The 25295-nt window shown below is 45.3% G+C and overlaps 1 protein-coding gene and 1 non-coding gene across 4 annotated transcripts in view; one reads left to right on the top strand and one right to left on the bottom strand.

The window, feature by feature from the left end:
• Positions 1-25295, bottom strand: part of LOC121442979 (PH and SEC7 domain-containing protein 2) — a 137604-nt gene that overhangs the window by 22320 nt on the left and 89989 nt on the right. For 2 of the 3 annotated variants that reach the window (XM_041644631.1, XM_041644632.1), the window contains exons 5-7: positions 22740-22820; positions 19931-20043; positions 19118-19178 (exon numbers count right to left, since the gene is read on the bottom strand). In XM_041644631.1, coding sequence (XP_041500565.1) covers positions 19118-19178; positions 19931-20043; positions 22740-22820 — 255 coding nt within the window. The remainder of the gene's footprint in view (positions 1-19117; positions 19179-19930; positions 20044-22739; positions 22821-25295) is intronic. The other variant, XM_041644633.1, reaches the window with a different exon arrangement.
• LOC121443048 lies at positions 2027-2161 on the top strand. The gene has a single exon (XR_005973623.1). It is a non-coding gene; the product is annotated as a small nucleolar RNA SNORA21 (small nucleolar RNA).

The raw sequence follows: 25295 nt of genomic DNA, 5'->3' as shown, positions 1-25295 counted from the left end.
TATACACATTTCCTGCGTACATACGTAAGCATAGCTGTGTCCTTGGCGTGTGCAATAAAAGGACACAAAGATATGAGGAAACGCTGTCTTAGAGTTCCACACACACCGAACCTTCTCATCTCTGAAAGAACAAAGTCAGAAGACAGCTGGGTAATGGGCTAGGTGTGTAACTGGACTGGTAGAATTCCTGCTTAGTTAGGGTGTGTGAAGCCTTAGGTTTGCTCCATAACACCACATAAACTGGGCATACTAGTATGTTCCAGTAACCCCAAAACTTGAGAAGAAGTGGGAGGACCAGAAGTACAAGGTTATCCTCAGCAGTAGAGGGAATCTGAGGCTAGCCTGGGCTACATACGACTGTCTCAAAAATAAATAAAAGGCTATTTAGCCTTTTAATCTTAATAATGACATCTCCTTGTTACAAAGGATACCTTCCCAATAAAAACAACTGTCCAAGGTGTGGAGAGATGGTTCAGAGGTTAAGAGCATTTACTTCTCTTCCAGATAACCTGAATTTGGTCCCAGCACTCACATTGGGTGGCTCAGACCTTCTGTAACTCCAGGAAAACTGGTGCCCTCTTCTGGCTTTCACAAGCATTCACATGTGGCACACATGCACAAAGGAGTGTGTGTGTGTGTGTGTGTGTGTATACCTAAATAAGAATTAGTGGAAAAGTTTTGGCTGAAATATTTGTAGAACACCTGTATGAAGACACTGGAGAAATACGAAGCAGACATCAAGGTTAAGTTCCTGCTAACCTGGGAATGTGGAAAGAGCCCTGCACTGGGAAACTTTTCTCTTTGAGGCAGGACCCAATGGCTGAGGAACCAAGTGACCCTATTGGAGTTCAGAGCTTACCAAGGGCAAGGGGTCCTGAGAAATACCCCAGCCATATGTCAACATGAAAACTGAAACAAAGAAGGGATAGGCTATAATGAATTCTTCAGTCAGGAAGAAAATGATTCCAGATGAAAGCATGGGGAAACAGGAAGTGTGGAGAAGTAGGAAGCATGGGAAACAGGAAGTGTGAAGTAGGAAGCATGGGGAAACAGGAAACTTGGGGAGTCAGGAAGTATAGGGAAACAGGAAGTGTAAAGAAGGAAGCACAGAAAAACAGGAAGCTTGGGGAGGCAGGAAGCATGGGGAAACAGGAAACTTGGGGAGGCAGGAAGCATAGGGAAATAAGAAGTGTGAAGTTGGAAGCATGAGAAAATGGGAAACTTGGGGAGTCAGGAAGTATAGGAAAACAGGAAGTGTAAAGAAGGAAGCACAGAGAAACAGGAAGCTTGGTGTTAGTTCCCACAGTAGCCAGAGCCTACTTTGCTGCCGAGGCAGTTACACCTGTCACCAGGTGCCTGTCCGCCATCAGCTATGTGACAGGTGCATCCCTTAAAAGTGTCCTCCCGGCACAGCTCACTCTTTGTCTCTCTTACTTCTCTTGTCCTCCTTGTCTCTCGCCTCTCTTCTTGCTTGTTCTGTCTCTCTGCCTGTCTCTCATGTCCTCACTCAGACACAGCCTTAAGCCCTTTCACCTCCCCCTCCCGCCCCCCAATAAACCCCTTGTGCTAACTCTGTTGTGCATGGCCTGTTTGCTTAGTGGCATTCCTTGGCAGACCCACCAAAAGGCACCCATTTTTGTCTTTCTTTTTAAAATCACTACCGTTGGTGAATCGGGAAGTGTGGAGAAGTAGGGAGAGTGGGAAAAAGGAAGCATGAGGGAACAGGAAGCTGGAGAAGAGGGGAGTGGGGGGAGTCAGGAAGCACGGAGAAGATTGAAACATGAGAAGACAGGAAGCTGAGAGAGCAGGGAGCGAACTGAGGTGTTTAGGTGCCACATGGCTCCAGAAGTGATAAACACACTTTTAACAAGTCAGAAATGTACATCATAAACCAGAAAAGGAATTCCGAGGCCTGGGTATGTATAGCTCAATAGTAGAGTACTTGTCCAGCTTGTGCAAGGCCCTGGTTCAACTCCAGCAATACAAAAGGTAGGCTTTTTTAGAAAAAAAATTCTGAAAGACCCTCCACCTTTTAAAAGTACTCAGTGGGCCTTTTGCTAGTGACCCACTGAGCCGTCAAGAAGGGGCAGAGTGAAAACACCACTTTTGGGTGAAGTGACAACATGGTGTGTTGTTTACTTCAATCGGTGTTGTGACAAGATAAAAAAAAATCTGAAAGAATTCACAAGAAGATAACAAAGGAGGAAAACAGAAATCTATTTAAAAAAACCTACCAGCACTCGGGAGGCAGAGGCAGGCGGATCTCTGTGAGTTCGAGACCAGCCTGGTCTACAGAGCTAGTTCCAGGACAGGCTCCAAAGCCACAGAGAAACCCTGTCTCGAAAAAACAAAAAAAAAAAAAACAAAAAACAAAAAAAAAACCTAAACAATCTAAAACAAGACAAGAAAAGGAGGGGAAAAAATAAAAAATTGGCTGGAGAGATGGCTCAGTGGTTAAGAGCACTGGCTGCTCTTCCGGAGATCCTGAGTTCAATTCCCAGCAACCACATGGTGGCTCACAACCATCTGTAATGATGTCCTCTTCTGGTGCCCTCTTCTGGCCTGCAGGCATGGAGGCTGAACACTGTGTACATAATAAATAAATCTTAAAAAAAAAAAAAACCTAAACAATCTAAAACAAGACAAGAAAGGAGGGGAAAAAATAAAAAATGGGCTGGAGAGATGGCTCAGTGGTTAAGAGCACTGGCTGCTCTTCTAGAGGACCTGGGTTCAATTCCCAGCTCCCACAGGGCAGCTCACAACTGTAACTCCAGTTCCAGGGGACCTGACACCCTCACACCAATACATAAAATAAAGTTAAATTATAGGAAGGAAGGAAGGAAGGAAGGAAGGACAGATGAATAAAACAGAAAAGGAAAAGTAACTAGGCTTGTTTATCATTTACTTATTGCTTTGTTTTGTTTTAAAAGAGGGACTCAATCTCTAACCCAGGCTGGCCTCAAATTCTTAATGGTTCTCCTCTCTCAACTTCCTGCATGCCAGGATTAAGGGCATGAACTGAAACACAAGATTTGTATCTGTGACTCCACCAAGCACTTCTTTACACCCCCTACCCTCCACCACTCCCCATCCATCCACCCACCCCGCCCCACCCCTGTCACCCTAAACCTCTCCAGCCCAGGGGCTGGCCTTATCTTCCCCCAGCTTCTCTTTCCAGTCATTTGAGCAGAGCTCCCTTGGCTCCTGGCTGGCTCACTCTTGGCTCTTGGTCCATGGCTCCTCTCTTGGTCCACTTTCCCTCTCTCCTCTTCTCTTCCTCACTGCTCTTTTCTCCTCTCACGGCTGGGTTCGGTCTGCACCCTTCCAGATGCCTCTGGCTGAACTCTTATCTCGTATCTACAACAGAAATCTTTCTCCTCAGCCACCTGGAGTGGTCAAGTCCTCATTTTCTTTCACTACTCACTCACAAGAAGATCAAGTAGACAAAAAGAAATAAGTAAGCAAGAGTACTAAAGAAGAAGGTGCCGAAAGGCTAGAGAACCGAGATAAAGCGGCCATACCCTTTCGGAACACTTCCCAGTTCATCTGTAGATGTGGGGCATACCAGTGCCTGGCCAAAGTATCACAAGAGAAGAAAACAACACATCAGCAATTCTTTAGGATAAAGATGCAAAAATCTGCAACAAAATACTAACAAACTAAATCTATCAGCATCTTTAAAGGACTGTTCACAGATGGTATGAGATTGTTCAACAGGTAAAGGGACTTTGCAGCCGTATCTGAGGACCTGAGTTCTAGCCCTAAGACTCACGTGACATGATGGAAGGAGAGAGCCAGCTCTTGCAAGTTGTCCTCTGGCTTCCACAAATGTACCAAGTGCCCACTATCCCCTCCCCAAATAAATAGAAAAATACACTTAATAAACTAGGAAGAGAATGGACCATCTTTAAATGATGAAGGGCGTTTATGAAAAGCCCACAGCTGGCATGCAATGGTGAGAGACTGGAAACTTTTCCACTAAGATCAGGGACATTTCCACACAAATTGTACTAAGAGTCCTAGCCATCTGGGTGTGATGGCACACACCTGTAATCCCTGGGAGGCAGAGGTAGGAGACTCTGTGAGTTCAAGGCCAACCTGGACTGAGTTTCAGGACAGCCAGGATTACGTAGAGAGACCCTGTCTCGTAGATAGATAGGTAGATAGCTAGACGAGTCCTAGTCAGAACAGGAAAAAAAATCCAAATTAAAAAGGAGGAAGTTCTTCATCGTTTGTTGTAGATGCCATGATTTTATCTGCAGAAAATGCTAAAGATGGAGCTGGAGAAATGGCTCAGTGGTTAAGAGCACACACTGTTCTTCCAGATGGACCTGGGTTCAATTCCCAGCACCCACATGGCAGCTTACAACTGTCTGTGACTCCAAGATCTGACACCCTCACACAAACATACATTGCAGGCAAAACACCAATGCGTATGAAATAAATAAATATGTAAAATTTTAAAAAAAATTTAAAAAGAAAATGCTAAAGATCTAGAAAAAGCATTAAAACTAATGAATACATTTACTGAAGTTGCAAAATATAAGATCAATGTATAAAATCAGTTGTATTTCTTTTTCCAAGATTTTTAAAATGTTATGTGTTAGATCAGGTATGGTGACACACACTTTTAATCCCAGCACTTGGGAGGCAGAGGCAGGTGGATCTCAGTGAGTTTGAGTCCAGCCTGGTCTACGGAATGAGTTCCAGAACAGCTGGGGCTACACCCCCAACATATATCATGCATTTATAAACAATAGCAAATTTAAAACATTTTTTTATTTTTATTTTGAAACAAGGTTTCTCTGTGTAGCTGTGAGAAATCAGAAAATAAAATTCGAGACAACAGCATCAACAAGAATAAAATGAGGAAATGGACCGGTCGCGCACATGTCAGTGTGAGGACGCACATAAAAGTCAGCATGGCTGTGCACATGTACACGTGCAGCCCTAGGGGAGACGGCAGGAGGATCCTGCAGCTGGCTGGCCAGCCTGTTTGAATCCGTGAGCTCCAAATTCTCCAAAACACTGTCTCAACACACAAGGGGGAAAGTGACTGAAGACTGGTCTCCAGTGATGTCCACCTCTGACTTCCATACGCATGTGCACAGGTGCGTACACACGCACGCACACACACACACCCTAAACACACCACACACATACCCACAGACACACACTGAATAAAATGAACTAGACATAGTGCTTTCCTCCTAGAATTCCAGCAAAAGGCAGGAGAATCATGAATTCAAGACCATTCCAGGCTACATACTGAGTTCCAAATCAGCCTGGATACATGTGATATTGCCTCAAAAAATAAATAAATAAATAATAAAATGCCGATACATTAACCAAGGAAGCTGGGGTCGGGGGCTCAGGCCTGTAATTCCAGCACCCAGAAAGCTAACGCAGGGAACCCATGGTGAGCTTGAGATACTCTGAGCTACACTGTAAATTCCAGGCTCTGAGCTACAGGATGAGACCCTGGTTCAGATAAAATTCAACCAAGGAGATGAAAGGTTTGTATACTCAAAACTACAAAAGAATTCTAAAACGAACTAAGAAGATATAAATCCACAGAAGAATGTCCTTTGTTCAAGGGTTAGGAAGATTTAACATCTAAAATGGCACTTCTCCCCAACAGACCTGAATACTCGAGATGATCGCCATCAAAATCTCTCTGCTTCCCCATCCACACACATGCCCCCCCCACACACAAATACAACCCCCCTCACACAAATCCCCCCACACCCCACATACTTACAACCCCCCCACACACACTCCACACACACACCATACATACACACTACACATACACACACTACATATACAAACACACCATACACACACTACACATACACACATCACACACACACTCTACACACACACACACACCATACAGACATACTACACATACACTACACATACAAACACACCATACACACACCACACATACACACATCACACACACCGACACAGGCACACATCACACACATACACGTCCACACACCCACACACATGCCCCCCATACACACACACCCCGCTTCTTCAGAAATGCCAAGGCCCGTCCTTCCATTTTTATGTAATTGCAAGAGATCACCCGCCTCACTCAGTCTTGAGCAAAGAATAGACCTCACCCATCAAACTTTCTGATTGGGAATTTACTAGAAAGTCACTGTAGTGAAAACAAAGAATAGAGCTACAGAACAGAAACAAATTTCACATCAGGAGGTAAGCCCACAATTATTGTCTGACATAAGGTTTCTTATACCCGTACTGGCTTCAAACTCACTATATACACCAGGGTAACCTTGGACTTTTGATCCTTCTGCCTCCACCTCCCAAGTGGTGGGATCATAGGTGTAGGTGACCATCAGTTTTGTGGACACTGAGGGCCTCATGAATGCTAGACAAGTGCTCGACCAGCTGAGCTCCCCAGCCTCAAACTTACAATTTGCAATCAACCAATTTGGTGCTGTTGTTGTTGTTGGAGATAGGATCTATTGTAGTGCAGGCAGCCTCAAACTCCGAGTTCTGCCTGCCTTGACCTCTTGAGTGTTGAGTACTGATACATAACACCACGCTTGCCAGCAGACTAGATCTTAACAAGCCTGCCAAGACTGTTTGATGGGGAAATAATCTTCTGCATAAATGATGCTGGGACCAGAGATGTCCACATGCAAATGAGTGGAGTTGAATGTATCTCACATTGTATGTCTGTACTCGGGATAGATTTAAAACTGAGCGTAGGGCTAGGGCGCAGTGGGAGAGTGATTGCCTAGCACAGTTGAGGCCCTAAGTTCAACCTTCAGTGCTGAAGAAAACAAAAAAGAAAAAGTCAAAACTACATAGAAGAACTAAAACTCAGAAGAAAACAGGGCAAACCTCACGGTCTAGATCGGGTGATGGTTCCTTCTTATGTTTATTTGTTTGCTTGCTACAGGGTCTCACCATGTAGCCCTAATTGACCTAGAACTCAACAAGTAGACCAAGCTGACTTCAAACTCCCAGAGGTACCACATGCCTCTGCCACCTGAGTACCAAGATTAAAGGCATGTGCCACAACGCTGGCAATGGTGGTTGACTCATGATGCCCAATGCACAAACTGAAAGAGAAAGCCGCAGAGCTGAGGCAAGAGCATAGTCGATAATGCACCTGCTGTGCAAGCGTGAAGACCTGGGTTCGATCCCCAGAACCGTGTAAAAAGTCTGGTCTGGTGGTGCATGCCCTAATCCCAGGGCTGGAGAAGAAGGGACTGGAGGATTCGTCAGGCTTCCTGGCCAGCCATCCTAATGTAATCAGTGAGTCCCAGGTCCTAGTGAGACCGTCTTTAGAAAAAGATGGATGCCTCCAGAGGAATCACATTGCAAACTGACTTCTGGCCTCCTCTACACATAAGCACGCACAGGTTCACATAAACGCAGAAGATAAATTAGTCATTCAGATTTAAAAACTGTTCTACATTACAAGAGAGTAAGAAGGAAGTCGTGAACAACCAGTAAGAGGAGGGAAACACCTCAGGTCGGATGACTGATGAAGGTCTCGTGTTCTAAACACAGAAAGCCAGCCGAATGCGATAACAAAAACTGTTACGGGAGGTCCTCCCACTCCTCCAGCCTATTGCCACTGAGATACCAGCCCATTGGGGCGTGGTCTCTCTCCCTTTAAAAAAGCGGCCACTTCCCTCTCCTCTCTCTCTTCACTTCCTGCTCCGCCGGCGACTAGAGTCCCTTCCTGGTTGCGCAGAGGGCTGACGGTGATCTGTAAGTTTTTTCCCCTTTAAATAAATACCACCCTATTAATCATAATTCCAAACTGGTGTGGCATTGTGTATGACTTACGCCTTCAGTTGGCACCCAACGTTTGGTTTTAGAACCTCTCCTTTTCCCGCTCAGCTGCCGGCCGCGAGTTCGGCTTGGCGGGAGCCCTCCCTTCCTCAGCCGCCGCCTGTGCCTTGCAGGGGCGGCCTTGGCCTCCCCACGTGGATTTAAACTCTATAGGCCCGCGTAGTCTCTGCCCATGTGGTTTGCTCTTTTCTGAGTCGTTTTTAAATCTCCCTTGCAAGCACAGCTCTTAAGTGGTGCGAACCAGAGCACGCGGTTGCTGAAAGCTGCAACCCCTCAGGGTGACTCTGTCACGTGGAGACATAAGCGGCTTCCAGGTTGCTCTTCTCTACCCCTGGATTCTGGGTTTCTGGTTCCGTCTATGGAATTGATTTAATTACATTTACTTTGTTGAGAAACTTACATTTTCCAGTTTTTAACAAATACTAGGCAGACTCTGAAACAGGACCCTGTTTTTGTCGCGACTTGGCAACAGTGCCACCTGCTGGATAATAGGTAATATGGCAGTTTTCGTTTCCAACGCGAATTTTACTGTTCTGGTTACCAATACAATGGGTTATATCATGCAAGGATTATATGACTATGGGGATAACTTAATTTACTGGTTACTAGGTTTCAGTATTCTTTTGCATATTCTATCATTTAGGAAGATCATGGCACTCCTAAGAATCATACAACCTTTACTAGAAACTCATGCAGGTCAGGAGATTCAGGATTCAAAAGAGACAATAATAAAGACAATAATAAAAAGACTTGAAATGATTGAAGAAATGATTGGAGCTGGTGAACAGAGTACTAAGGCACAAGGACAGGATACAATGCCAACACCAGCTATTAGAACTGGCTTACCCAAGGTTTTAGCGGCATACCCTATACTTAATTCTGACAAAGCCTCAACTTCTAAAGGCTCAAAGGGAGTCAGAGAAGCTAGATGGACGCCAATAGCAATGAATGATCTAAAAGAAATTAAGCAAGCTATTGTTAATTTTGGCTTGCACAATGCATATGTAAAGGAAATGATAAGGACTTGGGCTTCTAATGCTAGAGCTACCCCCCATGATTTCCATCAGTTAGTGTCTGCAGTTTTAGACAATGGACCTTCCTTGATGTTTGGAATTTATTTCAGAGAAGAATCCAAACATGTGGAACAGCAAGGAAGAGCAAAAGGTGTCGAGGTTTCCCAAGATCAAATTCTTGGTGCAGGAGAATATGCTGATCCACAGGTCCAAGCTCTTTATGATGATGAAGTACTGTGTCTATGTCACCAAGCAGCTTTAAATGCTTGGAATAGGATACAAGATCCAGCAAAAAGGGTTGAATCATATACCAGAATTAGGCAGGGACAGAGAGAACCCTTTATTGACTTTTTGCAAAGATTAATTAAGGCTCTGGACATAGGGGTAACAGACCCAGAAGCTAGACGAATACTTCTTGAATCTCTAGCTTTTGAGAATGCAAACATAGAATGCAAAAAGATAATTGGGCCTTTAAAGTCTAGATCAGCACCTATGGATGAATGGATTCAGCATACGATGAATGTTGAGACGTTTAGCTATAATGATGAATCTTGGGTAGGAGAAGCGATTTCCACAGCAATGAGGAGAAATCAAACTGCCAGGTGTTTTAATTGTGGTAAATTAGGACATCTGAAAAGGGATTGCAGGCACAGAATTTCTAGGAATATTATCTCCTCTGGGAATGACAAAAATAGGAGACCTAGGCCTTCAGGTATATGTAGGAGATGCGGTAAAGGCCGACATTGGTCCAACGAATGCAGGTCAACAACAGACAAACAAGGCAACCCGATACCGTCAGGAAACTCCTTGGGGGGCCTCTCGCAGGCCCCCAAGCCAATAGTGGCCCAGTCATTCCCAGTCACAGTGGAGAACGTGCCTCACCAAGAAAATTAAAAGCTCCAATTTCTGCTGTAAAAAGTAATACTGGTCTAAATGATGAAATACGTGTGGAGGATGAGTCAAAAAACCCAGTAGGACAGAGTAAACGTATATTTTGGCAGACTTCTATTAATGATCAAAGACCAAAACTAAGAGTCTGTATAAATGGCACTTTTATTGAAGGCTTATTAGACACAGGTGAGGATGTAAGTATCATTACCCCAGAATCTTGGCATCCGAATTGGCCTCTTCAAGAGGTAGATGTTCAGTTCCTGGGAATTGGAACCCTATCTCATGTAAAACAAAGCACAAGATGGGTTGAGTGCATAGGGCCAGAAGGGCAAATAGGAAGACTAAGGCCATATATAGCCAATATTGCCATAAATGTATGGGGCCGTGACCTGCTACAGCAATGGAATACCCAGATTAACATTCCTGTAGTTCCAGGAACTCATAATTCTGGGAAGGATATGATAAGGTATTATGGAAAAAGGTCACCAGCCATTCAGGCTGTACAAGAACATACAGCAAATACAAAACCTTTAGAGGTACCAACAGCCCTACCTTTAAAATAGCTAACTGAGAAGCCAATATGGATCAAACAGTGGCCTCTAGCTGAAGATAAACTACAGGCATTGGAACAGCTGGTGCAGGAGCAACTAGATGCTCACCACATTGAAGAATCAACCAGCCCTTGGAATTCTCCTGTGTTTGTTGTAAAAAAAAAAATCTGGTAAATGGAGAATGGTGACAGATCTAAGAGCTGTCAACAAAGTAATTCAATCTATGGGCCCACTACAATCTGGAATTCCTTTGCCTTCTCTGTTACCAAAAGGATGGCCTCTTATAGTTATTGATTTGAAAGATTGTTTTTTCACTATACCGTTACAAGAAAAGGATAGAGAAAAATTTGCCTTCACAGTGCCTACTTATAATAATTCTCAGACTAATAGGAGATATCAATGGACTATCCTCCCACAGAGTATGCTCAATAGTCCTACATTGTGCCAATATTTCGTAAGTAAGCCATTGGAAATAATTTGTAAACAATTCCCCAAGTCCATAATTTATCATTACATGGATGACATCTTGTTATCTGATTCAAATAAAGATACTTTAGAAAGGATGTTTGAAGAAGTAAAGAAAGTCTTGCCTAGGTGGGGACTACAAATTGCCCCTGAAAAGATTCAAAGAGGAAATTCTATTAATTACCTAGGTTACAGAATAGGGTTAGAGAAAATTAAAACGCAAAAGGCACAAATTAGGAGAGACCGGTTAAAGACTCTTAATGACTTCCAAAGATTGTTAGGAGACATTTCCAATCTACGACCAGCTGTTGGGATAACACCTGATCTAATAGTTCATTTAAACAAAACCTTAGATGGCGATAAAGATTTAAATAGTCCAAGAAACCTGACAGCTGAAGCAGAAAAGGAACTGACAATGATTGAGGAAAAATTACAGGAGGCACATGTGGATAGGGTGAACCCAAATCTTAGCTGCATCCTAGTCATATTGCCTTCCAGAATTTCTCCTACAGGGATTCTAATGCAGAGGGAAGATATTATTTTAGAGTGGATATTTATACCTAATAAACCACGTAAAAAATTAAAAACTTATGTGGAAAAAGTCTCTGAATTAATTATAAAAGGTAAGCTGAGACTTCGTCAACTAGCAGGTATAGACCCAGCAGAAATTATAGTGCCTTTTACTACTGAAGAAATAAAAAAGTTATGGGAAGACAACGAACCGTGGCAAAGAGCTTGTGCTAATTTTTTGGGAGAAATTAATAGCAACTATCCCAAAAGTGGTAGACTTAACCTTATAAAAAGAACTTCTTGGATTCTTCCTAGAATTGTACGTGATGCTCCAATAACTGGAGGCCGTACGTTCTATACTGATGCAAATAAATCAGGGAAAGCAGGTTACAAGTCAGATGAATTGAGTAAGTAGAACAAAGCCCTTATAATTCTGTCCAGAAGGCAGAATTATATGCCATTCTTATGGTGCTAAGGGATTTTAAAGAACCTCTTAATATAGTTACAGATTCACAATATGCAGAAAGAGTTATCTTGCATATTGAAACCACTGAATTTATACCAGATGACACAGAGTTGACTTCATTCTTTATCCAGGTACAAGACATAATCAGGAACAGGCTTTGTCCGATGTACATAACACACATCCGGTCCCATACAGGTCTGCCTGGTCCTCTAGCCCAAGGCAACGCTGAGATTGATCAATTATTGATTGGAAGTGTGTTGCAGGCCTCAGAATTTCATAAGAAGCATCATGTCAATAGTAAAGGCCTAAAGAAAGAATTTTCCATTACTTGGCAACAAGCTAAGGACATTATAAAGAGATGTCCTACTTGTTCTTTCTATAATCAAACACCGTTGCCTGCAGGGAGTAACCCAAAGGGTACTAAGAGAAATGAAATCTGGCAGATGGATGTGTTCCACTTTATGGAATTTGGTAAATTAAAATATGTACACCACACCATAGACATGTATTCAGGTTTTCAATGGGCTACTGCCCTGAGCTCAGAAAAGGCTGATTCAGTAATCATACATTTATTAGAAGTTATGGCCATCATGGGTATACCTGCACAAATAAAGACAGATAATGGTCCAGCATATGTATCTAAGAAAATGAAACGCTTTTTTGATTATTATAATATAAAACACATTACAGGTATACCAAATAATCCTACAGGTCAGGCAGTTATAGAAAGATCAAATCGTACTATAAAGGATATGCTGAACAAACAGAAAGGGACCGAAAATACCCCCAGAAATAGATTACACAATGCTTTATTAACCTTGAATTTTCTTAACGCTAATGAGAAAGGAACGACAGCAGCAGAAAGACATTGGATAATGGAAAAGTCTGCTGAACTAAATCAACCGATTTATTTCAAAGATGTGCTGACCTCTCAGTGGAAGCCAGGAGACGTGCTACGTTGGGGAAGGGGTTTTGCTCTTGTTTCCACAGGAGAAGAAAAATTGTGGATACCATCAAAATTAATAAAGTTTCGATTTGAAGAGGAGAAACCTCTTGGAAAGAAGAAATGACAACTCATCCACAATGATGATATTCATACAGGTGGTAAGAAAAACATATAGAATGGGGGCACGGTTCTGTCTTATCTCCACAGGAAAACACTCATCTTTGAGAAATTCAAGGGACCCTGGATGTTTGGATACTGACAGATGGAAAAATACCTGCCCAATAGGAAATATCAAGAAAACTGGATGGGTTGTGTAAGTAATATTAAACCATATTTCTAAATTTATAAAGCTGGTTTTGAAGTTGGACTCTGGTTTAGTCCCTCTCCAATTCCAAGCCTGTTAGTAAGAGAAAAACCCAGAGTTTCTGGAGTTTCTGTCTCATGTCAAGAGCCATGATATGGGACAGAAAGAAATATGAGTTTAGAGAACATCTTTGCTTTTCTTCATATCTATCATACTTTTCATTGAATATATCTATCATGCCTTTCAGTGAATATATACATATATGTCTATATGATTAATGTTTAAGTTTTTCACAATGAACAATGAGTTTTTCCTGAAGTGACATTTGAAGTTTCCAGGAAGAAGATGGGGCCCCATAACAACAACTCCACCTGGTTGATATGACGTCATGATACTGATAGCGCTACTACAAGACCTGCTTTGGGTACCAGCTGCACAAGACAGTTCCAACTTGATTAGCTGTAATGGTGCACATCTTATACAACATTTTGGCCAGACCTGCACAAAATACTCAGAGAGTATTTGCAATTTTAAAAGACATTGGTCTTGAAATTTAACCATCATTTTACTTTCACAGGATCCCCCAGAAAGAACGTTGCCCCCATGACAGCTGGAAGTAATTCTAGAGGATGACGTCCCCTCTCCCAGTAAAGTCTGCCCTTGGGTTTAGGGACATCATTTAGGGGTTGATTATAATTAGTATACGATTGAGGGTTGGGGGAGGAATTTTATAAGCTCAGGGATCATTTTGAAAAAAAAAAGAGGGATGATGGGATAATAGATTTGTAATTGTGAGTTACTGTTTTTAGACAAATATATTGGTATAGATTCTTTTATATTGATACAGAGTTAAATTATATTGACTATTGTATGCATGCATGTTTCTATCTCTGTTTAAAACATTTTTTATGTATTGACATATATTGTATTGATATATATATATATATTGTATGTATTTACCATATTGCAGTGTTCATTTCTACCTCTGATTAAGATACTTACATAATGTTTGTGTATTGATATATATTTACCTACTGCAATGTATATTTGTACATTGTTTATATTTGGAGGTCATTGTCCTCATTTGTTTCACAGTCGTTTATTTTCTTAGTCTTTAAGTTAGATAGATATTGAGAATTATATAGATTAATAGTCATCTAGGTTTGTCATTTATAATTAGATTAATCAGGTTCTTTAGATATATAGAGATTATACTCAGTATAGATAGATAATCTTCAACTTCTTCAAAGAGCTGTAGAAAATGGCCTTTAATCTAACTCAGAGTTTCGTGATAGTGAGACACAATTGCTCCTGGCAACACCGCTCTATTCCTGAGAGAATGTTGAGCACCAAAGACACTCCACCTGGAGCCTTTCTTTTTGGCAGAACTGGCCTTTGGGCAAAGAAATGCCCATACCTCAACCACTGACAAAGATACAGAGCGTGCATCAATGGATAAAACAGGACTGTCATATCCTGCCAAGACAGGGTAAGATAGTTTTGAAAAGTTGCTTGCCTTTGAAAATGGTATGTCAGTTATGTTAGGCCTTAGCCAAAGTTGGTTGCTTCAACGCTGCTAATGTGACTTTGGGTGATTGCCCAGGTAGCTAGTTGTCTCTGTGATTTGTTGCATGTTTTGGAAGTTGTTTTACTGAACTTCCTAATTACCCAGGTAACATTATTTCCCTTCTCAGATCTTTGATGGGGTTGAAGACTATATAAATGTAGTTACTTTCTCTCATGACTTGGCCAAGTTATTTATTATACAAGACCTAAGCTAGTTAGAATAGGATATTTGTACTTATTGTATATAATTTCATAGTAGATTTAGAACTCTCTTATTTAAACAAAAGGGGGAGGTGTTACGGGAGGTCCTCCCACTCCTCCAGCCTATCGCCACTGAGATACCAGCCCATTGGGGCGTGGTCTCTCTCCCTTTAAAAAAGCGGCCACTTCCCTCTCCTCTCTCTCTTCACTTCCTGCTCCGCTGGCGACTAGACTCCCTTCCTGGTTGCGCAGAGGGCTGACGGTGATCTGTAAGTTTTTTCCCCTTTAAATAAATACCACCCTATTAATCATAATTCCAAACTGGTGTGGCATTGTTTATGACTTACGCCTTCAAAAAACAGCCATTTAAACTGAACACAGGAGCCAGGCCCGGTGCTTGCCCATCGGCCAGCACTTTCAAAGTTTGGGTCAAAAGAGCTGTGAGTTTGTACCCAGCCAATGATATAGAGTAAGAGAATAGATAAATAAAGTGGACAAAGGACCTGAGCAGACATTCCAGAGAACACACACAAACAGCCATCGGACACATGGGAAGCAACTCAGTACTATAGCCAGGTGAATCACAACCTCAGCAGGGCTGCCATTGCTGCTCAGAGGTGGAGCTCTCACCGGGCATGTTCAAGAGCCTGGACTCACTCCGCAGCACCAAAGTCAGACTGAAAAACTGAAGAAGTATTTGATATCCACCAAGATGTCAAAAGTATCTTCAACATGGTAAGAAAGGTTAATGCTGTTGACAACTGGAATCCTTATGTATTTCTGGAGGGATAGAAATTACTTAGCCAATGTGCCAGACCTTCAAATATAAAAATATATAATTCAGCAAGTCTGCCTTGAGCATATACCCAAAAGAAATGAAAAACTAAGGACCAGCAAAATGACTCAGCAGGTGAAGGTGCTGCCAAACCTGTTCATTTTAGTTCCAACCCTAGGAGACCCACATAGAGGAAGAAGAGAACCAATTCCTGCAAGGTGACCTCTGACCTCCACATGTACCCAACATACGCACACACAGATTTTTTTTTTTAATAATTAAAAAAAGAATTGAGGCAGGTGTGGTAGCATGTGTCCCTAATTCCAGCACTCAGAAGGCAGAGGCAGGCAGTTTAAAACTCTGTAAGTTTGAGTCCAACCTGATCTACATAGCAAGTTCCGGGCCAGCCAGGGCAACATAATGAAACCCTGTCTCAACAACAAAAATTTGAGAACAGGTGTACAAACTAAAACTTACACACCAATTTTCATACCCACATGCATATCCATAAATGAAACACCTACCCATGCAATGAAACACCATTTATCCCTAAACAAGAATAAAGTACTGACACACGCTATAACATGAACCAGCCTTGAAAACGTTATGTCAAGCGAAATAAAGCTGACACGGGAGGCCAGGTGAACTGTCTACAGGAGACAGACCCAGGCAGGGGCAAGCAAATCCACCGGGGACTGGGGAGAGGTGAGGAGGTGGGACTGCTGGTGGTTTTGAGGCTGATCTGAGAGTGAGGGAAAGTTCTGGAATGCGTCAGTAGTGGGTGCACACCACCGGGCATGCACTCACTGCCATCTGCGTTAAGTGGTTGAAACAGCTCCTGCTACTGTATTTCACCACAATGGGACTAATCAACGAGTGTACACATGACCTCATTGCCATAGGGGGACATCTAGTCACTAGAGAACACACCCCACGTCAAACCCTTCATTACAGCCCATCTCTCTCTAGGCCAAAAAGCAAGACTCGCCAAGGTGTGGGGGAACAAAGAAGCCATACCAAAGAAGTTATTTGCTTTAAAGCAATATTTATAAACAGCCACCAGGTAAAGAGACGTGTACAGGGACAGGGGACCCAGAAAACGGCACAGCCTGAGAAGGCGTATGGTTGGGAACACTAAATGCCCAGCGTCTCCTTTTTCCCACCCCCATTTTCATCAACAGGACCTCCCTTGGCTCTGGGCCTTGGTGTCTCTCCGCATCACCATCTCATGACTGGGACCCTGGCTCTCTCAGGCCAGGACATCTCCCTAAACCCACATCCTTGACCAGAGTGGAGGCAAGCTGGGATTAGCTGCTAACCCGCGGTGATTCAGAGGGTGACCCTTGGCAACCACTTTTGACCCAGGGCAGCTAGTCTTTTCCTCTGAAAGTCTGGTACAGCACTGAGGTAAGAACGATCCTAGCCTGTGCTTATGGCTCACCTGGAAGGAAGCCTTAAAGACAGGAGTCAAAGCCCGCATCTTCCCCGGGATCTTCCACCCCCCAGGAGCTTCACTACCCAGACCTGACACCCTCACATGTACATGCAGGCAAAACACCACAGCACACAAAATAAAATAATACATTTTTCAAAAAGAGAGAGACTCACAGGCAGGGGTTACAAGATGGGGAAACAAATAGAGGCTTGGGAGTTAAGAGGTTTGGTCCAGGCCATACCAGCTGTGCTGTGGGCAAACACAGAGAAGCCTAACCCATGTGTCCCTCCCCTCCGCTTGCTGAGCAACACTGCTTCCGGGGAGCCACTGCTCAGAGTCTGCAACAGTGTGAAGGCCCAATCCAACCACCGCTCCCTCCTCAGCTGAAGGGTCCAGGCCAGCTAAGGCCCACTGTCTGGGGGTCTCTCCCGGAGAACGGGCACAGTGTGGAGGAGTGTGCTTAGCACTCCTTTTCAAGTAGCTAATGACACTGTGAACAGAGGGAGCAAGCTCGGGGAAAGAGCTGACTTGTACAGGGTGTTCAGTCCACTTCCATACATGGAGAATACACATCATATATATACATGTGCCCGCAAACCCAGCCGGCCACCCCTCCTCTCCCTCAGCCACTCTGGCTGCTGCCAGCCTCAACGATATATCCACAGGTTGTCCATCACTCAAGTTATAAGAGTAGCAATGAGGGCTGGAAAGATGGCTCAGCAGGTAAGAGCACTGACTCTTCTTCCAGAGGTCCTGAGTTCAATTCCCAGCAACCACATGGTGACTCACAACCATCTGTAATGAGATCTGGTGCCCTCTCCTGGGGTGCAGTACACATGCAGGCAGAACACTGTATGCATAATAAATAAATAAATAAATAAATAAATAAATAAATAAATATCCAAGTAAATAAATAAATAGTTCTCTTTTAAAAAAGAGTAGCAGTAGATACCAGTGGGCACGTGATAGCATTGTTCACAGCAAAACCCTTGCCAGGGTCAGGCCCTGACACTTGACATAGACTGCTGCCACTCTTGGTTCTCCCCAAGACACTAGAGGGCATCATCACTGGCCTGAGAAGATGCAGAACCTGAGACTTGAAGGGGAACATGACTTGCCTAGGATCCCATAGCTACCCAAGGGAGGCAAGAATGGGCTGGGAAGCTTGTCTAGCCCAGATTTTTCTTAGACCCCATATCGCCTGGACTTTTCTGGTTTACACTGGAACCAGACATGCTGGCCTGTTGTCGTTGAGTTACTAAGATCTGCCTGGCTCCCAGGAGGGGCTCTGACCACCCCTGAGTGAGTGCTGGCCAGAGAGTGGTTGGGTGGGGCAGATGGTGTGACAGTACACGAGGGGGGATGGAGGCGGGGCTAAGCACACGGCATGCATACTCTGACAACAGAACTTACCACCTGAGGAAGGGAGGGCAGGGCGCCCAGAGCAGTAGCCAACAGAGGAAGGAAGAAGGGATTAGTGAGCGTGGGAAGCCTGGAGGCAGCCTGGGGTCTGGGCACCCCACACCTATCCTTCCACTCACTGGCCTGACAAGAGTGAAGGGGTGAGGAGGAGCCCCCTTAGGAGTCACCTGCCATGTGATTGGCAGAGACCAGCTGTCTGGGGCTTGACATGTCAGGAAGGCCACATCTGGGCTGTTAGAGGAGAGATGGAAGAGCAGACAGCCATGGTAGAGCAAGGCATGGGCTCCACCTCAGATGTGTCCTGATAGCTTGCCACGTCTTAAATTCCCATGTGCCTCAGTCGGGTGCAGTGGTGGCGCGCGCCTTTAATCCCAGCACTCGGGAGGCAGAGGCAGGCGGATCTCTGAGTCTGAGGCCAGCCTGGTCTACAGAGAGAGTTCCAGGGCAGCCAGAGCTACTACACAGAGAGATCCTGTCTCAAAAATCAAAAAGGAAAATGTCCATGAGCCTCAACTATCCTCACTCTTCTCAGGAGCCAGACCCAGGCAGAACCAGTGGATACAACCAGGACAGGGTCAAATCTAGAAGCAAGGTAGCCAGCCAGTTCCTAGGTCTGCCAGGAGAAAACACTGTCCCTGATCAATGGTTCCAGCAGGAGGGAGGGCTACCGATGGCCCTCAATGACAGGGGCCAGGGAGAGCACATTTGCCCTCCACAGTCCCTACTCACATGTCCATGCAGGTCTGTGTTCAGTAGCATCAGGGCACAGGTCAGTGTGTGGATCCCATCTACACAGAACACAAGGGATTCTCAGTGAGAACCTACTCATCCCCACCCAGGGTATCCCACCCGCCAGCCTAAGGAAGCCAGACATCTGCCCCCAAGCACTCCGGGTGATGCCTAACTCCCCAGAACCCCTAACCACTCTAGGGAGGCTCTAGCCTAGATGTCTGCCCCTTGCAGACAAAGTTACCTTGTACCTTAGACCTAGGAAAGGCTCTGAACCCAAGCCATGTCCCTAAAAAAGCAATAAGAGACTTAGTCCCTCAGTGCCCATGATTCAGGCCCATCCATGTGGCAAGTCCTGCCCCTGCGAGTGACCTGCATGGAACTCCCCCTCCCTTACAGAGAGTCATGGAGCAAGGACTATGCTAAAGGACTGAGTGCAGGAAGGACCTACAGGCACTGGGAACAGAATGACAATGAGCAAGACTCACTGGGCTCTCCTGTCCAGCAGGTCATCGGATATTCACTGGACATTGTACTATTTTGTTTTTTAAGGCAGGGTCTCCCTCTGTAGCCCAGGCTGACCTCAAGCTTGAACTAGTCCTCCTGACTCCTCCCACCAGTCCCCAGGATCTCAGGTATGGGTCACCACACCCAACTACTCATTCAATCTTAATTGAGCACCTAGTGTTTGCCAGAGCAGATGGCCCACCTGGGCCTGCCTGCAGGACAGAGGTGACAGGTGGCCGGAGAGTGGGAAGACCAGGACTCCGCCAGGCAAGGAATGGGGGAGGTGGGTCAGGAAGGGCTGTACCTTCTGATGTGCTGTCATCTGGGTTACACTGGCAGTACCGGCGGGAGAAGTGGGTAAGGACTCGTTCTCGCTCCTGCGTCTCCCCCATCAGTGGGAAGGCCTTCAGGAAGGTTCTAGAATGTAATCCAAGGTTGCTGAGTGAATTTCAGAGCCCCTAATTCAATCTTCTCACTGGAATAGAAACCTACTCCCCACACACAAACACACATAAGACCCATGTTTTTGTACCCCAGTACCTGGGTCTGGACACCCTCTGCATGCCAAGAATAACCCCCCAACCCTTCAGGGTGGCCTCTGGGTTCTCTCTCTCCCTTCCCCTTCCCTCTCCTTCTCTCTCATTCCTGCAGCACCCTTTTGGAAGCAGGCACCTCGGAGTCAGTTATGAGTTTATCCTAGACTGCCAGCCCCCCCCCATCAGCATGCACCTCTTTAGCCTTTCCTAGACCCCTGCTCTCCATCAGTTGAGCCCTAGGCCCACCCCTCCATTCTCATTCCCCCACCCCAAGTCTCTGTGATTTGTTCTTCATTTTTCTGGGGTGGGGAGTCTCAAGATGGAGCAGATCGACAAGTGACATCCACCCTTTCCCTGGGTGCATTGCCAACAAAGCCCTTGGGCAAAAGGCAATACATTGTATCCTTTCTTGGGGCTGGAAAAACAAATCTGGAGTCTTGCGGGGCTGTAAGCACAGGAGCACACAGTTGCCAGACTCTGGAGGCATGACAGTTATGGAGTTGTGAAGTTAAGCAGAAAGCCTTCCAGAAGTAGAGGGATTTGTGGCGGGGGAGGGGAGCATTTTTGCTGCAAGGAGGTGGTAAAATGAGGATTCATCACCATCAAGGGGAGCAGTCCCGATGACACAGCAGACTCCCCGTGCAAGGCTGAAGTTCAGAGTCAGTCTGGCTGAGGAACCGTGTCCCATGTCCCTTTCCAATTGCCTTATAAAGGAAGGGCTGGGCAAACTAAGAGATGGAATAGGTGCTGGAAACCCAAGAGAACAAGCAGCAAACAGAAACAGACACAAGGTGAGGACTAGCGAGATGGCGGCTCAGTGAACAAAGCAGTTGCCACGCAAGCTTGAGGTGTGGAGTTCAAATCCCTAGAACCTGTAGCTGTCAGGTGGACACACATCCGCCTGTCCAGCGACCCGCTGCAATCCCAGCGATCAGAAAGCAGGGAGAGGGTGCTCCTGGAACAAGCTAGCATGCTGAGTAGGTCGTGACCCTACTTCTTCTGAGAGACTCTACCTCAGATAACACGGTGGAGAGCAATTGAGGAAGACTCTGACATCAACCTCAGCCTCTACACACGTGTTCCTACACGTGCACACATGCACACACGTATACACACATACACATGCAAACAAATCACAAATACACTACAAAACCACACATACATGGAATTCAGATGAGTTAGTAAAAAGATGGGGAGTCTCACATAGAATTAAATTTATTTTAAAACATAAATATGATGGAAATTCTAGAAATGTAAAATGTAACTAAATTAAAAACTTAATGAGGTTTTTGGCATGTTTGCATGTCTGAGGTGTGTGTGCTTCAATTTGTGTAGATGCATGTGTGTTCACATGCACACAGAGGCCAGAGGTTGACACCAAGTGTGTTCCTTAGTTGCTTTCTACCTTGGATATTGAGGGGGGGGTGTCTCTCATTTGAACCAAGAGAGCATGCTGATATGGCCAGCCTAGATAGCCAGTCTGCTCCGGGGTTACCCTTTGTCCTGCTTCCCACACACTGGAATTACAGGCAGATAACAGGCATTTACACAGATTCCCGTGGTCTAACCTGTGGTCCTTACCCTTCCTACCCATGTACAGCCGTCCCCCCAGTCCCTCAGTCAGTTCATTGGCTTCAGTGATGCTTTAGACATAGCAAAAGGGCAAGTATATTGGAATTCAACAGAAAATATCCCAACCGAGACAGAGGAAAAAAGAATAAAAACTGATTTTTAAAAAGAGATGGGGACTGGAGAGATGGCTCAGAGGTTAAAAGAACTGGTTACTCTTCCAGAGATCCTGAGTTCAATTCCCAACAACTGCATTACAGGTGGCTCACAACCATCTGTAATGAGATCTGGTGCCCTCTTCTGGTGTGCAGGTGTACATGCAGGCAGAACACTGTATACATCATAAAAAAATAAATCTTAAAAATAATTATAAAATGGTAGGGCGGAGGTGGTGCACGCCTTTAATCCCAGCACTTGGGAGGCAGAGGCAGGCGGATCTCTGTGTGTTCGAGGCCAGCCTGGTCTACAAGAGCTAGTTCCAAGACAGGCTCACCCTACAGAGCTACAGAGAAATCCTGTCTTGAAAAAGCAATATATTTAAAATGTTTTGGGTATAAGAGACATACAGGAGGATCCAACATTGTGGGCACAGCCCTTAGCTCGGAGATGTTACCCTTGCCTCCTCAGGCCTGGCCTAACATCTTTCTGGATGACGCTGGGCTACATCCACCCATCCCACCCCTCCTCTTCCTAAGGCCCTCAACTGACCCTCCTTTACCATCAAAGCAGGCCAGGTGTCTGAAGACCTCTGGCATCCGGCCGGCAGGAAGTGCGCCACACAGGCAAGCCCTAAGAGCCACGACCACACGCCCACCTTCAATTCCCGAGCACCCATCACACTGGCTGGCATTTGCCGAGTTGTTGGACACTTGCTACCCATAGTTTCCCTTCCCTACAGCTTCACCAGAGGGGTAAAAGTTGTGCAGCAAGTCATGATAGACCTGGAATGACAATCCAGGTGTGCTGTTCTACCACCTGTGGCCACTGTCCCAGCCCAGCCCCACTGACCTGAGCGCTCTGTCCAACGTGAGGCCTGAGAAGTCGAAGAAACTGAGATACTCCCCAGCGACCAGCCTGCTGAACTCATTGCTGCCAAGAAAGCATCACGCATGTCAGTTAGAAGCAGGGCCCAAGTCCTAGGATGGCAGGTACTGACTGGGGAAGTGGGCCCCAGAGAACCCTTAACCGCCTCCCAGATCTCTTCAGATCCTGAGTTGCCTCCCCTCTGGTCTCTCAGCTCAGATAGATCAACCTTGATGTGGGAGTTCAGGAGATGATGTCTTAGCCAACTCAGGTAAGAGCCTGCTCAGTGAAGGGAGTAGGGGTGAGGTGATGCCAAGTGCCTCCAGCACAGGAGATGATATGACGTCACATCAAGCCACTGGAGGGTCAACAAGAGGGGAGGCAGGGGCCAGACCTCAGGTCACAGGAAAGAGCAGGCCATGGATACAGACTTTGAAGCTAACACCGTACCTATGAAGTGGAGACATAGGCAGAATGGGACCAGAAAGAAAGGTAGCCACAGTGAGAAAATTTAGGATGCTGAGGTCACCAGAAAGGAAAAGGAAATGACTGAGAAGGTGGAGAGGTCAGAGCTCATGACAAGGACAGGGCTGGCTCAATCCCTGAGGGAGTAACCTTGCTAGAGAAAGCTTGGATTGTGAGATCTGAGCCCTTTGGAGAAGAAGTGCAGGGGATTCTGTGTAGCAGTGCTCACCTGTCACCTCAGGAGCTTGAGACCAACCTGCCTACATACCGAGACCATGTCTCAAAATAAATGAGTAAAACTTTTAAAGGTACAGATGGACTAGAGGTGAAGCTCAGAGTGTCTGCCTACCATGCACAGTGCCCTGGGTTCAATCCCCAGCGCAGGAGTCAAGAGGACCAGGTGTTCAAGGTCATCTTGAGCTTGAGGTCAGTCTGGGTTGAAGCCTTAGCTCAGTGGTTAAGAGTATTCACTGCTCTTGCAGAGGCCGTGAGTCTGGTTCCCAGCACCCACGGCAGGTGTCTCACAACTGCCTGCAATGCAGCCACAGCGGTTCTATCGCCTTCTTCTGGCTTCCTTGTGCATCCGCACACATGTAGCCTACAATCGCACAACACACACATCCATACATATGAATTTAAAATATTTTCTTTTAATGTGCAAGCCCAGGGCAGAGCTCTGAAAACAGCCCCATTAAGGGTCTAGACCAAGGAGAGAGCCGGTGAAGGGGGCCGAGCAACACCAGAGGGCGGGGCTGTGCCCTCCTGGAGGCCGAGGAAGACCATGCTTCTTCATGAAGCCTGGAGAATTTGAAGAGATTTCTACATGGCTCTAATCAAGCCTGATGCTTTCCTTCCCATTGACAGGATCATGGGAACTAGAGGAATGTGTGAAATAACTCTATCCACATCCGAAATGTGGGAAATTCTTTGGGATGAATGGCCCTGTTCCTTCAGTACATGGCCCTTTGGAAGAGAGGGGCCTGGGAAGATGGCCTCAGCGTTAATGTGCTTGCCTTGCAAACCGGGTGCTGTGGAACAATCTTTGTACAGTTTAAATATGTGTTGCTCTCATTGTGAATTAGCTGATTGGCCCACAGTTAGGCGGAACTTTTGGGGCAGAGAGAATGCTGGGAAGAAGGGCAGAGTCTGAGGAGTCATGAGTCAGACTCAGAAGCAACATGGGAACTTCACAGGTGAGGTAAACGAGCCTTGGGGCAGAACACAGATTACTAGAAATGGGTTGATTTAAGTTGTAAGTGCTGGCTGAAGACAAGCTTAAGCCACCTACTGGGCATTTATAATTTATAATGAATAAGTCTCTGGATATTTGGGAGCAGCTGCCAAGACACAGACACCCTGCCTACAGCCGGGGACCAGAGTTTGGATCCAGAAACCAGCGTGGTGGCATGGATGTGTAATCTCATCACTGAGGATGTGGAGACAAGAGGACCCCTGCAGTTTGCTGGCCGGGCAGCCTAGCCAGTCTGTGGGCTCCAGATTCAGTGAGAGCCTGGCTCAGAACAGAGTATGTCAAAGCAGTAGAGGAAGACACTCCAGACCAACCTCTGGCTTCCATATGTACATGCATGCATACACACAGATGTACATGCATGCACCACACAGACAGAGACAGACAGACAGGGGAGAGATGGGGAAGAGGAAGAAGAAATGAAAAAGAGAAAAGTGGCTGGTTGTGCATTAAAATGCCACTTGTGAAAAAGAGGACCAAGTGTAACCTGTGAGTCATACTCCAGCACACAATTTTTATCTATTCATATTTTTTGGTGGTGGTATGGAGGATTGAACCCAGGGCCTCGTGAACATAAGTCAAAGTGCTCTATGCTGAGCTACAGCCAAGTCCTATTTTTAGCTTATATATTTCTGATAGTGCCTCACTAAGTTTCCCAGAGTGTTGTTGAACTCACTGTGTAGCCCAGGCAAGCCTTAAGCTTGTGACCCTCCTGCCTCAGGCTCCCAGGAGCTGGGATAACAAGCCTGCACCACCACGCCTGACCAAGTCAATGTTTTTGAAACACTAAGAGAAAATAAAATACACCAAATGTTGGAGATAATGAG

The sequence above is a fragment of the Microtus oregoni genome, unplaced genomic scaffold (genome assembly GCF_018167655.1).
Source record: "Microtus oregoni isolate MIOR12 unplaced genomic scaffold, Mior012 000098F_ref0000018, whole genome shotgun sequence".
Taxonomy (NCBI): domain Eukaryota; kingdom Metazoa; phylum Chordata; class Mammalia; order Rodentia; family Cricetidae; genus Microtus; species Microtus oregoni.
This window is presented reverse-complemented; position numbering and strand designations above follow the sequence as displayed.